The sequence below is a fragment of the Phodopus roborovskii genome, unplaced genomic scaffold (assembly GCF_943737965.1).
Source record: "Phodopus roborovskii unplaced genomic scaffold, PHOROB, whole genome shotgun sequence".
Classification (NCBI taxonomy): Eukaryota; Metazoa; Chordata; class Mammalia; order Rodentia; family Cricetidae; genus Phodopus; species Phodopus roborovskii.
In genome coordinates, this window is record NW_026125648.1 from 143,666 (window position 1) to 156,445 (window position 12,780).

Sequence of the window (12,780 nt, forward strand, 5' to 3'; positions counted from 1 at the left end):
AACACAACACTATGAAGAGGGAGTGTGCATCTTTGAGAAATCTTTTTCTTCAAAGTAAATGCACAAAATGAGGGGATTCACTACTGGCTCTTTCGCTTCACGGTGGAAGTGACCACTTAACGGCCACTTCAACATTGCTGCCCTGTGTGGGCTGCGGTTCAGGGTTACAAATAAATTAAATAGTCTGAGGGAGTAGGAAAAAGGCTTATAAGAAGTTTCTATTCACTTTAAAGGTAAAGAACCCCCACCCCATTTGACTGTCTTTTCTTCCATGTTTCCAGAGTTTTATTTCAGTCTTACTCATCAGGGAGATGGTGAGGGGTAAGGCTCGAAGTTCTAACGGCTACTGTTCTTAATTGCTTCTTTTGCAGCGATAATCAGAGGAGTGAGGCTGGAGAGAGGCTTGGCTAATTTTAAAAATGGATGCTGCAAAAGGAAGGAAGAAAGAGGAATGATTAGAATTCTCACTTTCCAGTTAGTGTAGGGGTTCTCATCCTTCCTAATTCTGCAGCCCTTTAATACATGTCATGGTGACCCCCCCAACCATAAAAGTACTTCTCTGCTACTTCATAGCTGTAATTTTGCTACTATTATGAACCATAATATAATATCGGATATTTGACCCCAAAAGAGGCATGATCCACAGGTTGAAAAATACTGCATGAGCCCACCACCCTTTCAAATTGTATTTTGAACATTCACGGGAAACTATTTAATTTTTTTTAAAATCCCTGATAGCTTTTGTCCAGAATTTTTCTTTTTGGCCCTTCCATGTCATGAAATCCTATGCAAACTTACTTGGCACAGCTAGAAACTCTTCATTATAGACCTTGGAAATTTTCACTCAGTAATGGCCAGACTCTCTACATTTCTTAAACTGATGAATGGTGTTGGAGCTGCTCTCAGACTTGAAAAAGTACCTTCAAGTGCACATCAAAATCAATTTGACTCTGAAACCCTTGGCTCGCTAGCTGCCAAACCCAATAGCTGAGCCTCCACCACGTCTCTTGGCTCATCTGCAAGAATCGGGGCAAGTGAATCTCCTTTCCTTCTTTCAAACATTTGTTTCTTTGCAGATCTGCATTCTGCTACCTCAGATCTTTCCCAGGTGCATGCCTTTTTCAGGTGCATTCCTTTCCCTGTTGCTTGCCTTTCCTCCTTGCATGCCTTTCCCTATTGTGTGCCTTTCTCTGGTGTGTGTCTTTCCCTGTTCATGCCTTTCCTTGGTGTGTGCCTTTCCCTGGTGCAGGCCTACTGACTCTCCTCTTTCCATGCTTACTTCCCCTTCCTACATCTCACTGACTATAATATAGCTCTCATTAGCTTCGTTTGCTACTTAAATTCTTATAGATCTTATGTTCATCACAGTATCAACCCATCATCAGTTTTATAAAGGTATTCCTATGTATCTTTCCCTGATGTCTTCCCTGCACTCCCATCCTCCTTTCCCAGTGGTTGCTGCAGATTTCTTCTAGGGCAGTGGTTCCCAGCCTTCCTTTTAATGTGTTTCATGTTGTGGTGACCCCCAACCATAAAATTGTTTTCGACGCTGTTTCATAATTGAAATTTTGCTTCTGTTATGAATCATAGTGTAAATATTTCATATGCAGGATATCGGACATGTGACCCAAAGGGCTTGCAACCCACATGTTGAGAACCATTGCTCTAGAATATTTGTTGGTCATTTTTAAGTCAACATTTTGAAAGGTATATGAAAATCTCCACAACAGAGTCATTCTGTGTGATATAAGCTACAGGAGCTCCAGAGTCAGAACAATAAAAGACAATTGATTCTATGCTCTATTTATCTGTGTGGTTACATTAATTATCCTGTATCTTTGGCATCCTTGTAAAAACGGTATGAGACATATCAGGCTGATATGTAGTAACAGGCTCAGAAAAAAGTGAACGTGGAGCATTTACAAGTTCATGTTTTGAACCAATGATTAGAGGATTGATTAGAAGATTAACAAAGCATCATTGCATATTCAATATGTTATGACACTATGATCATTTGGAAAGTGCTCACATGTAGCAGAAGATGGATGGTGCAATGGTGCAGCATTTTTGGTTCCTCTAAATAAGATAAGCGGGGATCAAGGACTTTTTTCCCCCAGATGTGAGTTCTTGTCTCTAGGTGGATGTTAGAATCAATTGGAACAGAATTTTCTATACAACGAAGTAGGCAAGAATATAGTGGGTCTACGGTTAGCATTCTTCATACCAATACTGCATGCACCTTTTGGTTAATGGCCTTACATAGTCAACATCACAGCGAGAACAAGCAGTTGTTGTTCTTAGATCCCACATGTCCTGATATTCATCCTGAAGGAATGCTCCCTTTCAGTGAACCTGTTTGTGTACTCCTGGGCATGTGCAGCTTTGTGAAATAAATATATCTTTTAAAAGTCTACGTTAGTTTTCATTTTATGTATGGTGGAAAAGTGGCCAATTCTTGGCTCAAATTAGAGCTCTTTTGCCATTCAAGACTTGTGTGAGCCTCTATTTCCAAATCCGAAAAATAGAGCAACAACTCCCACACATAGTTGTAAGAACTGAATGTGATTATATACATAAAGCATTTGGGAGGTGACAGGGCCCAATCATCATCCTATATATTGATCCCAAGAGCCATTAAAAGGACAAATGTTTATAAAGGCACTCTCCACTGGATGGTATTCACCCAGGCAAGCTGGTGTCTGCCATTTGGCATCACAAACAAAAAAGGGCTTTGATCAGTAAAACAGAGTGGCAAATGTCATGGAAATAATTGCATAATTATATAGAAAATTACCTCTGGCTAAGAGCACCTGTTTAGAAAAAAATCCCTCAGTACCAAAATGTCGTATTTTTTGTTTTGTTTTGTTTTACTTGTAGAATAAGATTTCAGGAAGAACAAAAGAAAAATATAGACTAAAATGCAAATTCTTCTGGAAAAAGGCAAAGCAGCCATGTAATAAATGGGAGATATCTTTCTGTAAATATGTTTCTCTTATTGGTTAATTAATAAAGCACTTTTGACAAATAGGAAGGCAAGATAGGTGGGACTAGGAGACAAGGAAGATCCTGGAACATGAAATGTAGGACCAAGAGGAGTATAGAGGTCTGGACCCTCTCTCCAGTAATGTAAGACCACAAGGAGACACTTAGACTGATAGAAATGGGTTAATATTTAAGACAGAGTTAGCCAATAAGAAATACTATTAACAGGCTAACAGCTTTATATCTAATACAGTGTCTCTGTGTGTTACTTGGGGCTGACATGGCTCTGGGACCATTCTGGCAGGAATACTCATAACAAAATGGCACCTGCAACATGGACACTCAAGAATGTCCACTTAAAACATAACAAAACTTAAAAAAGGATTTTTAAAACAAAATAACAGAGACAAACTAGTCCTTTTGGTAGCAACATTTTTCTCGGCTGGACTCTGTTTTGCTAGAGACAAGCAGAGACTTGGGCAGCTCCTTTAAGAGAGGTTTCCTGACTCAGCATATTGGCAAAAAACCACAAGGCTTTTAAGAAGCCCTGCTAACAACTGAATGGTGTGTATGAGAGCTGGCAATGGCAGTGACCACATCTCCAAGCTGGTAGCATAGACCAAGCAGTGAGCATAGCTCTCTGAACTGGTGGTAAAAGTAGCCCTGCCATCTTGGATAGACAGTAGCTAAAACAGCTGTGGCTTTCATTTCACCAGTGTTGCTTACCAGATAAAAAGAATTGTGGCCAAAAAAAGATAAAGATTTACAGTAAAGACAGATTCAGATTAAGGAAAAACCTCTAAAGGTTTACACTGGGTTCTAAAACATACATAGGCTTGGAAAAGAAATATAAACAGGATAAAGTAGTTTAAAAAATAGTAAGAAAGAGAGTAGCTAGGTGTGGTGGCACATGCCTTTAATCCTAGCACTTGGGAGGCAGAGGCAAACAAATCTCTGTGATTTCAAAGTGAACCTGGTATACAAAGTGAATTCCAGGGCATCCAATGTTACACAGAGAAACCCTATCTCAATAAATGAAAAAAAATAGAAGTAAAAAAAAACATAGAGTAATAAAAAGCCATGTGAAGATGGAAAGTACACAGAGAGTCTGAATACTGTATGCTATTGTGTTGTCTTTTATTGAGTAGAGGAAATAGCAACAACTGTTAAAATAAATGCTGCTGAATTAATCCAATTTATATATTTTAAAAATTCTTTGACTTCCAAATTTAAGTCTAAGGACAGGTTACAGTGGAAAAGAATTTCTATTTTTCTTTCCACAAAAAATAAAAAGCTGTGGAATCCTTCCAGACTAACATGGTTTGATCAAGCAAGATGCCCTGAAACAGCGTCCCAGGTGATCCAACATTCAAAACAGCTGGGACAAGGCAGCCTTGCAGACCACTATAGCCAGAATTTCTGCTTCTTCTTAAGATCCCCAAGACAGTGCCCCCTACTAGCAGGAAGCAGTTTGGAAACAACACCCAAATTCTCAAATATTGTTTATAAATGTTTGTTTTCATTTATATGGGGTTGGTTATAAATAGTTAATGACCACAACCAATCTCTTTTTAAAGGTAAAAAGGGGATTATGGTATAGAAATGAATACTTTGTTTTGGAATGGATTTTCATTTATTGATAGAAATTTAAGGTCAAATTTGTAATATGTATATTTCTCCTCTTGTTTAGGTATTGTATTTATATAACTCATTTAAAAATGTAATTTATTATTTAGTACTGATTATAGTCACCTATAATAGTAAAAACTTATAGTTAAGTTAGTTAGATTTTCTATATTTACAGAAATATATTTCAAATGGGTAGGCATTCTTCAAACCTTTCAACGACCTACAGAATATGGCATTTAAAATGGTTTAGGGTTTTTATTGACATAAATGCTCCTGGCAACACCACCTGCGTCAGAAAGGAAGATGGATTTCAAAGAAATCACTATGGAGTTTGCTCTCAATATGGCAAGACTAGGCATTTGGGCAAGATACTGCTCTTGCCTGGACTGTTTGACTTTATGCTGTATAAACTGGACATGCAGAACCCACAGAAAAAAAGTGACTGCTGAAACAAGATGGACATTTCTGTAGGGTTCCTGCTTCATGGAAGAGTCTGCCAGACATTTTGCAGGACACAGAGAAAAGTTATTGACAAACTGCCAATACAGATGGACAGTTTAAAGTTTCCTACTTTTCGAAAAGTCTTCCAGACACATTGTGGCCTGTAGGCTAAAGAAGGAACATCACAGAAGAACTTTAGGTGACTGACCAGGTAGTGAGATGTGTCTGTCATTTCTAGAGTTTATACATTATCCTTCTGTGGTCTTTGATGGAGTTGAAGACAGATAGCTATTGTTATAGTTTTCCTTAGTTAGGATTAACGATAAGTTACATATAGGACTTTAGACTCACAAAGATAGGATAGATAATAGAATATTTTCTTTAAATCTTGCTAAATGTTCATGAACTAAATATTGTTAACTGTGATTCTTATTTGACAACTGTTTTGTTGGATATCTTACTATGTTGAAGTTAAAACCCTTCTTTTTATTTTAGACAGAAATGAGGAGATGATGAGAGATGTCATTCTGTAAATATGTTTCTCTTACTGGTTAATAAATAAAGTACTGTTGGCAAATAGGAAGCAAGATAGGCAAGACTAGGAGACAAGGAGTATTCTGGGAGATGTAGGAGAGAAGGGTATGAAATGTAGGACTAAGAGGAGTAAGAGGTCTGGACCCTCTCTCCGGTAAGATAAGACCACATGGAGATAATTAGATTGATAGAAATGGGTTAATACTTAAGACAGAGCTACCCAATAAAAATGCTACCCAATAAAAATGCTAGTAACAGGCTAACAGCTTTATATCTAATACAGTGTCTCTGTGTGTTATTTGGAGCTGACACAGCTGTGGGACCAGGCTGGCAGGAAAACTGCCCGTAACATATATTTATGTGTTCATGGTCTAAAATTGAATGGCAGTGGCCTAACTCTCACTTCATGTCTCTCAACAGAGATCTCTTACTGTTTTACATTGACATGAAAAAGTTCAACATAGCAACTCCTTCTTTGTAATTGTCCTATTTCATTTTCACCTGCAGAAGCTCCTTGGCAGATCCTCGTCTATCCACATCCATCTCAAGACAGCGATTTAAGAAGTCACGGAATACAGCCGACAGTCTCTCGGGATTCTGGAGCTCTGGGGTTCCATTAGTGGCTATCAGATATAAGGCCTATAAAGAAAAAATATATCCAAATATATTCAGAATATACATAGTAAAATCGTGGTTATAAGTAAATGTTCTTATTGATACTATAGGTTTTTAAAGGTCCATTTTAGAGAATAACATGGGCATGGTTTCTGTTGGAAAGTGGGAATGAGCATCAGTTGTATTGATTAATAGCTTAAGAGCTGACTGATAAACCTGGTTGGTTATTGATCTGATTTTCCTTCACAAACAGTACTAGTTGTTATTGATGTAATAGAAGTTTGTCTTGTGGATGAACCTTAACAACTGTTGCTAGACCATGGAAGGAAACACAAGAAATAAAAAAATAATGTAATTCCTGGAAAATGTATGGAAGTGAGGAAGACAAAATAAGTCAGACCCAGAGAAACAAATATCATGTTTTCTTTCATAAATGAAAACTAGATTTCCTATAACATGAAAGTAGAAGCGGAACTACTGAAGAAAAGAAAGTGGATGAGTAGTGAGGGACAGGATAGATGAATGGGGATCAGTTATACAAGTACATGCTAGCATATGAATGAAAATGCCTTTCTGAAAGCTTTCACATTGTACAAAGAACATGCCCTATAAAATTGTAAAGATTAAGAGAAAAGTGAAGACAAACCGACTTGTTAAAAGTAGCTCTCTCTGGCATTACAATTACTGGCAACTTGATCTTTAAAATACATTAGAATATATTTTTCAGCTTTTGAATTTTTCTACAATGGACACAATACTTATTATTATTATTAACCTCCTACCCAGAAACATCACTTAAAATGTATTTTAAAAGCTGTGACATCCAATTTTCATCTATTGTACTTTGTCCTCTGAATATTAAGTGTGCTTTTAATCAAACACTGCCTTTTGAGGAAAGCAAAATCCTCAGACTATTTCTTTTTTCAATTATCATTTTCATTTTACTTGCAACACTATTATTTCTACCTAATTTCCACTGCAAAAAAGCCACACATTCAGTTACGTTATGGACTAAACTGGCCTTTGTGAACTGGCCTGGGAACCTAATGACTATGTATAAGGCTGTTTCTATGGGAAAATGTACTTGAGGTTCCAAATAATTAACTTTAAAATGAACTTTTGGAAAACACCCTGTGTGTAAGCTGGAGGCTGTCTTCATAAAAAAGAAATTTGTTACTCACTGCCTTGTTAATGAGACACAAATACAGTTGTAGCCAACACAACAATGACAACAAAAGTTTTATCAGCAAAGGCAAGCCTTAGTTGAAGAAGACTGGAGAAAATAAATTTGGGCATGTGTGATCATATGCCACTTTTAAAGAGCAACTGGATATTCAAGGAAAATGAGCTATTAGAAACCAGACTAGTGATTTTATGGCTAGTTAGTTGCTTCTAGTATAAGCAAGAAAGCACAGGATCATTCCTGGGTTCCCCTGCCTCACACCACCAACCTGACAACTTTTAACAGTGCTTCTACTAGGTTCTACCAATGCAACATTTATCTATGGCTTTCACAGTCACCCACTTTCTTCTATCACCATCATCTTTGCCTGAGATCAGGACTTCTCTCAGACAGCTTTAGTACTGACCTCATGTTCCTTATTTGGATCATTTTGCTCTTAAGCCCACCCCCTTTAACAATTATATCTCCTCGCTTGTTTCAACTTGTCATTCATTCATCTACTTAAAAGGTTTTAGTGACCACCTATCGTCCAAAGATATAGGTTTCACATGGTGTTGCCTCCTATTACTTCCCAAAAGAATTTGAGAAAGGAGAAGGTGGAGAGAAATGGTAGAGATTTTAGAGCCTGTCCTTGAACTAGCTCTGTAGACCAAGCTGAACTCGAACTCATAGAGATATGCCTCCCTCTGCCTCCCAAGTGCTGGAACTAAAGGGGTGTGCCACCAACACCTGGAAAAACTACAATTTTTGAGTTAGCAAGCCCTGGTGTTTGATCATATTGACTACCACTACTCACTAAGGGAGAAATAAGAAAGTCTTATAAGTAGTGCACATAAGGGCATACTATTAAAGGGAGGTATATCTGGATTAGACTATGCATAATGTATTTGATTCAGACAAATGCATAGATGAAAAGGAGATAACAAGTGCTCCCAGGAACTTAAAAAAAATGTGTCAAGAAACTCCACAATTTCAAAAAATTCTCTTCCCTTCCTGGCACTGAACAGGGAAAGTCATCATACTATAGCATATTAGATCATTAACTAGGGTATATTTTTCTTAGGTGAGGCAAAATAGGACCATGAATTATAGACTATATTTATATAAAAATACAATTGGTAAAATTAAAACGGTAGATTTTTTCACTGCATTAACATAACTAAAACTTTCTAGTATTGTCGACATCCCTATGATAACTATAGATATCTTGACAATAACATGCAACCATCGAAGCTTTCACTACCCCTAATGTGCAACTGAATTAACCCAAGTACTAAGAGAAAATCAGTGTATCTAATTGGAGAAATAATTGAATTTTCCTTATTGGCAATTTCCTCAGTTGAGAAAGATCAAAGCCCTCACTGCAAAAATTACCACATTTCTCCAAAGAAGTCTCAAGACAATCCATATGTAACCCATAAATTTCCATTAAGTCTATGCTGAAATAGTACTTTTTTAATTAAAAAGCGTTAGTTTGTGACCTCAATTCATATAGCAGTTTATAAAGTTTACGTTAAGTCATTGGAAAACAAACTAGGAGACTTTCATGGGAATGTGCTTATAAGTCTCAGTAACAATATAATGAAACAATTTACGAAGTGGATAGGGTATGGTTGAGAAATCATTTGGAAGATGAGCCTTTGGGATTCACGGTCCATTTTCCCATGGAAATTATGTTACGCATATTGAGTGGGATCCCAACCAAGTCTACACAATATCTACTGAATGGACAATTATCATGGAACAAGAGTGAGAAGGTTAATTCATCTATATGTCAAATTCAGTCTACATATGATCATAGCAAGTATGAATACATAAAATTGATTTACTGATTAGTATTAGCTCACAGATTCCACACAACAACTTTCTGAGGTAGGTATTATGATCATCAACTAACAGGGAAAGAAACTGCTTTGTGGGGTTAAAAATAACAACTTGCCCCAGTGTCATACTTCTAATAATGGAGAAATCAATATTTGAATTCAGGAATTATTTAAGTTTAGACTCCATGCTCTTAATTAACTACTGCATGACACCCTCTCTATGCTTTTACAGTCTCTGGGCAGAGGCAGATAAGGGAACTCAAGAAATGAGGCATACTTCCTTCTGTTTTTCCCTGTACAGAAGAAATGCATCCTTCTTTGGTCAATCATTCTACTAGTTTGAAAATGGAGAAAAAAGGACAAGTATACAACTTAGACAATGAGAGGTGTGTGTGTGTGTGTGTGTGTGTGTGTGTGTGTGTGTGTGTGTGTGTGTGTATAATGGGGGTTTATATAGTCTGTTAGTATTCTGGCTGGTGCCTGCAACCTTCTGCTGTCCCAATTCCTTTCTCATTTTAGAATTTTCTACTCAGTGCTTTATGAGCAAGATTTGGCAATGGGCAAGTTGACATGCTATGATATAGTTTACTCATGACCTGGGATTTAAGAGGTTAAATGCCACAGCACAATGCTACCCTGGTGTATTTATGGATTTCGTGAGAGGTTCTGACACTTGTTTTTCCAAACAGGTTAATAGAATCCAGCCTACAGAGAGAAACCACTATATACGCACACTACTGTATGCCATTCTTTGTTTAAGCTTCACACCACAGTGTGAAGCATTGTAGGCTAATTTACATCTATATTGCCTCACATACAAATTCTTACCTGTCCCCCAATTACAAGGAGCTGTTGCTTTGCTGCTTAATCCTTAAGGAGCTATTTAAAATGAACTTAGGGATCTATCCCCTTACAGGTTGTTAATAAAAGATAATTAGGTAGTACTGACTGATTATGTGTCAGGCTAGCTTTGGAATACTTTTTTTTTCTCCAAGCACAAAGCATTGGCCAATGCCATAAAATAAATTCCAGATGCCTCTGACAACCCATGTGCACATTTGAATCTCTTATGGAGGGATACTGAATCTCTTATTAAGAAGTGTGTAGCAGGCAACTTGCACTCATGATGTGACCCTACATGACCTTAGCAACACTCAAGGTTTGGAACTACAGGACATTTGAATGTGGGAGTTAAGATAGTAATATAGATTTAAAAAAAAGGAGAATGGTTCAGGAAGTCAAAAAAGAATGAGAAGCTGTGAGAACTAGAGGAAACAGAAGAAACAAAGGCAAGGGCAGGTGCCAAGGGACAATAGGAGGAAAGGCAGTTGGTAGAACGAGGACAAGGAAATAAAGATAAAGGCCAGAAAATAGGTGATGTCAAAGAAACCTGTATCCTAGGCTTCATTCTGCTATTGCTCCATTTCTCTGGTCCTGAAATGATAGGGAGTTGGAAATGCTGATTACTCTGATTTCATCAGTGCACCAAAATACCCCACTCTATCCCATTACTATGTACAGTTATTGTTTGGTAACCAAGACATTTAAAAGTTGTAAGTAAATTAATGAGAAATAAATATCACTGAAAAATGACTATAATAATCAACATTTGTATGTCTCATATCATTAGCTCATGCCCAATTTCTGGCTCAAGGTTTATTTGCATTTATATATTTAATTGCATATCATTTTATCCCTGTATGAACTGTGTCATGGCAGTGCTCTTTCTTATTAACATACAGAATGCTTCACACCATTATCTAACTTTTTCCCCTTGGTAATGTGGGGTGGGGGTGGAATGATCTTTACAGTCTAGAAGGTAGATTTGGTCTGGAGGTGATGAGATAGGAGTGTCTGCGATGCTTTCTGGAGATCACTTCTCTGAAAGCATACTTAAAGACAACACTACAGTCTTCCTGGAAGGGCCAGGCAAAGTTAAAGCTACCCCAAAGCCAAAGCACACAGAACCACAAACTTGTGTCTTTAAGTAAATCTCATTTGATAGTCCAATACAGAAAGTGAATTAAAGAGGAAATATTTCAGGGGAACCAAGAGCCCCATTAGGTACCATATCTGTCTTGTTCCATTCAGAAGCCCAAGAAACTCCATTCAATTCTAGGGTTTTGTAGTTCACACTGAGAAGGCAACAGCTTGCTCAAATTATAAGCATCTAAAGCAAGAAGGAAATAGAGGCACAGCAAGAAGTAATCTATATAAGGTAATGGATTCCTGACTGATAGGCCTTGGAATAGAATTCATTCTTTGAATCACATAATCAATAAAGTTGGCAGAGACACCAGTAAGCTCTTTTTCTAGTTGTTTCCCATTCATCAGCATCTCCCTGATGAGGAGTGCTAGTGAATTCTGCCATTTGAGGGTGAAGTAATTCCTTCTTTCCATCATCAAAAGGAAAGACATGGAAGAAAGGTAAAAGGCATGGCAAAAAGGTCAGCTTAGTTCCTAGAATAATATTTAAACCAGAGCTTCTCAACCTGTGGGTCAAGACCCCTTTGGGGACCACATAGCTGATATCCCACACATCTGGTGATTTGTAACAGCAGCAAAATTGCTGTTATGGAGTAGCAGCAAAATTACTTTTTGGTTGGGGGTCATCACAACATGTATGAAAGGGTCGCAGCATTAGGAAGGTTGAGAACCAATGATTTAAATGCTGGCTTTTCCCTGGTGTAGACTGCCTTGATGAAAATAACATAGTGTGCTGAGTGGCTCAGTTAAGAGCTTTCCATGTATCTTTTTATCAGGATGCAAATGGTTTTCTAAAATGATATTGTGACCAAGTTAGAAAAGCCTTAAATCAAAACAAAAACAAAAGTCAAAAGTAATCTTCAATTTCAGGAAAACCCTACTTTTCTTGGTGAATTCATATTTCAAAAGCTATAAGATAAAACATATGAGTGGATATTTCAGTGGGCAAATGTACAACCACAGCCCAAGATTCGCTTTTCACAATGATCTTTGATTTTGAAGGACTTGACTCCTTAGCCAATGCCATGGTACTTATTAGAGGAACAGGCATATGTGTCCCTGGGCTATACCCAAACCATCCTCGCCTGTAAGTACTCTGAGGAATGATAAGAAAAATCACAGGATATGGGAATCTTTCTGGGCCAACAATGGTTTCTTGATCACCACATTTAAAAATATTTCCTTTTCTTTGCCTGGTTAGTTTCTTGGATTTTAGTTTTCTATGGAATCAGTTTCTCCCTTGGCTTTCTTCTGGGTCATAATTCACCAGTTTGAACTGTCTGCTTCTATATAATCTAAATGAAACTTGCAGCTTTCACATGGCCAAGTCCCACTTTCTTATGCCGAATTCGTGACAGGCAATGATTCTTAAGGGCTTCCTATCTTTTGACAGGCAATATTTTTTCTTATTAAAAAGAAATATTCTTACTATTTTATAATTATTTTACTTGTAGTTATCCCAACTCTCCCCTCCTTTTTAGGCATAGGTTAAGCCTTCAAAGGAAGAGGAGTGTCAACAACCCATCAATAAAGCTTGCTGTTCCACAGTGGCTTATGGAAAAAGAAGGGAATGCTCCCAACTCTCCC

At 37.5% G+C, this 12,780-nt stretch overlaps 1 protein-coding gene across 1 annotated transcript in view; it reads right to left on the reverse strand.

Annotated features, from left to right (window-relative positions):
• Positions 1–292: 292 nt before the first annotated feature.
• The window catches only part of Pak3 (p21 (RAC1) activated kinase 3), a 108,997-nt gene continuing 96,509 nt past the window's right edge, over positions 293–12,780 (reverse strand). The window contains exons 17-18 of the mRNA XM_051177968.1: positions 6,088–6,225; positions 293–426 (exon numbers count right to left, since the gene is read on the reverse strand). Coding sequence (XP_051033925.1) covers positions 337–426; positions 6,088–6,225 — 228 coding nt within the window. The 3' untranslated portion in view covers positions 293–336. The remainder of the gene's footprint in view (positions 427–6,087; positions 6,226–12,780) is intronic.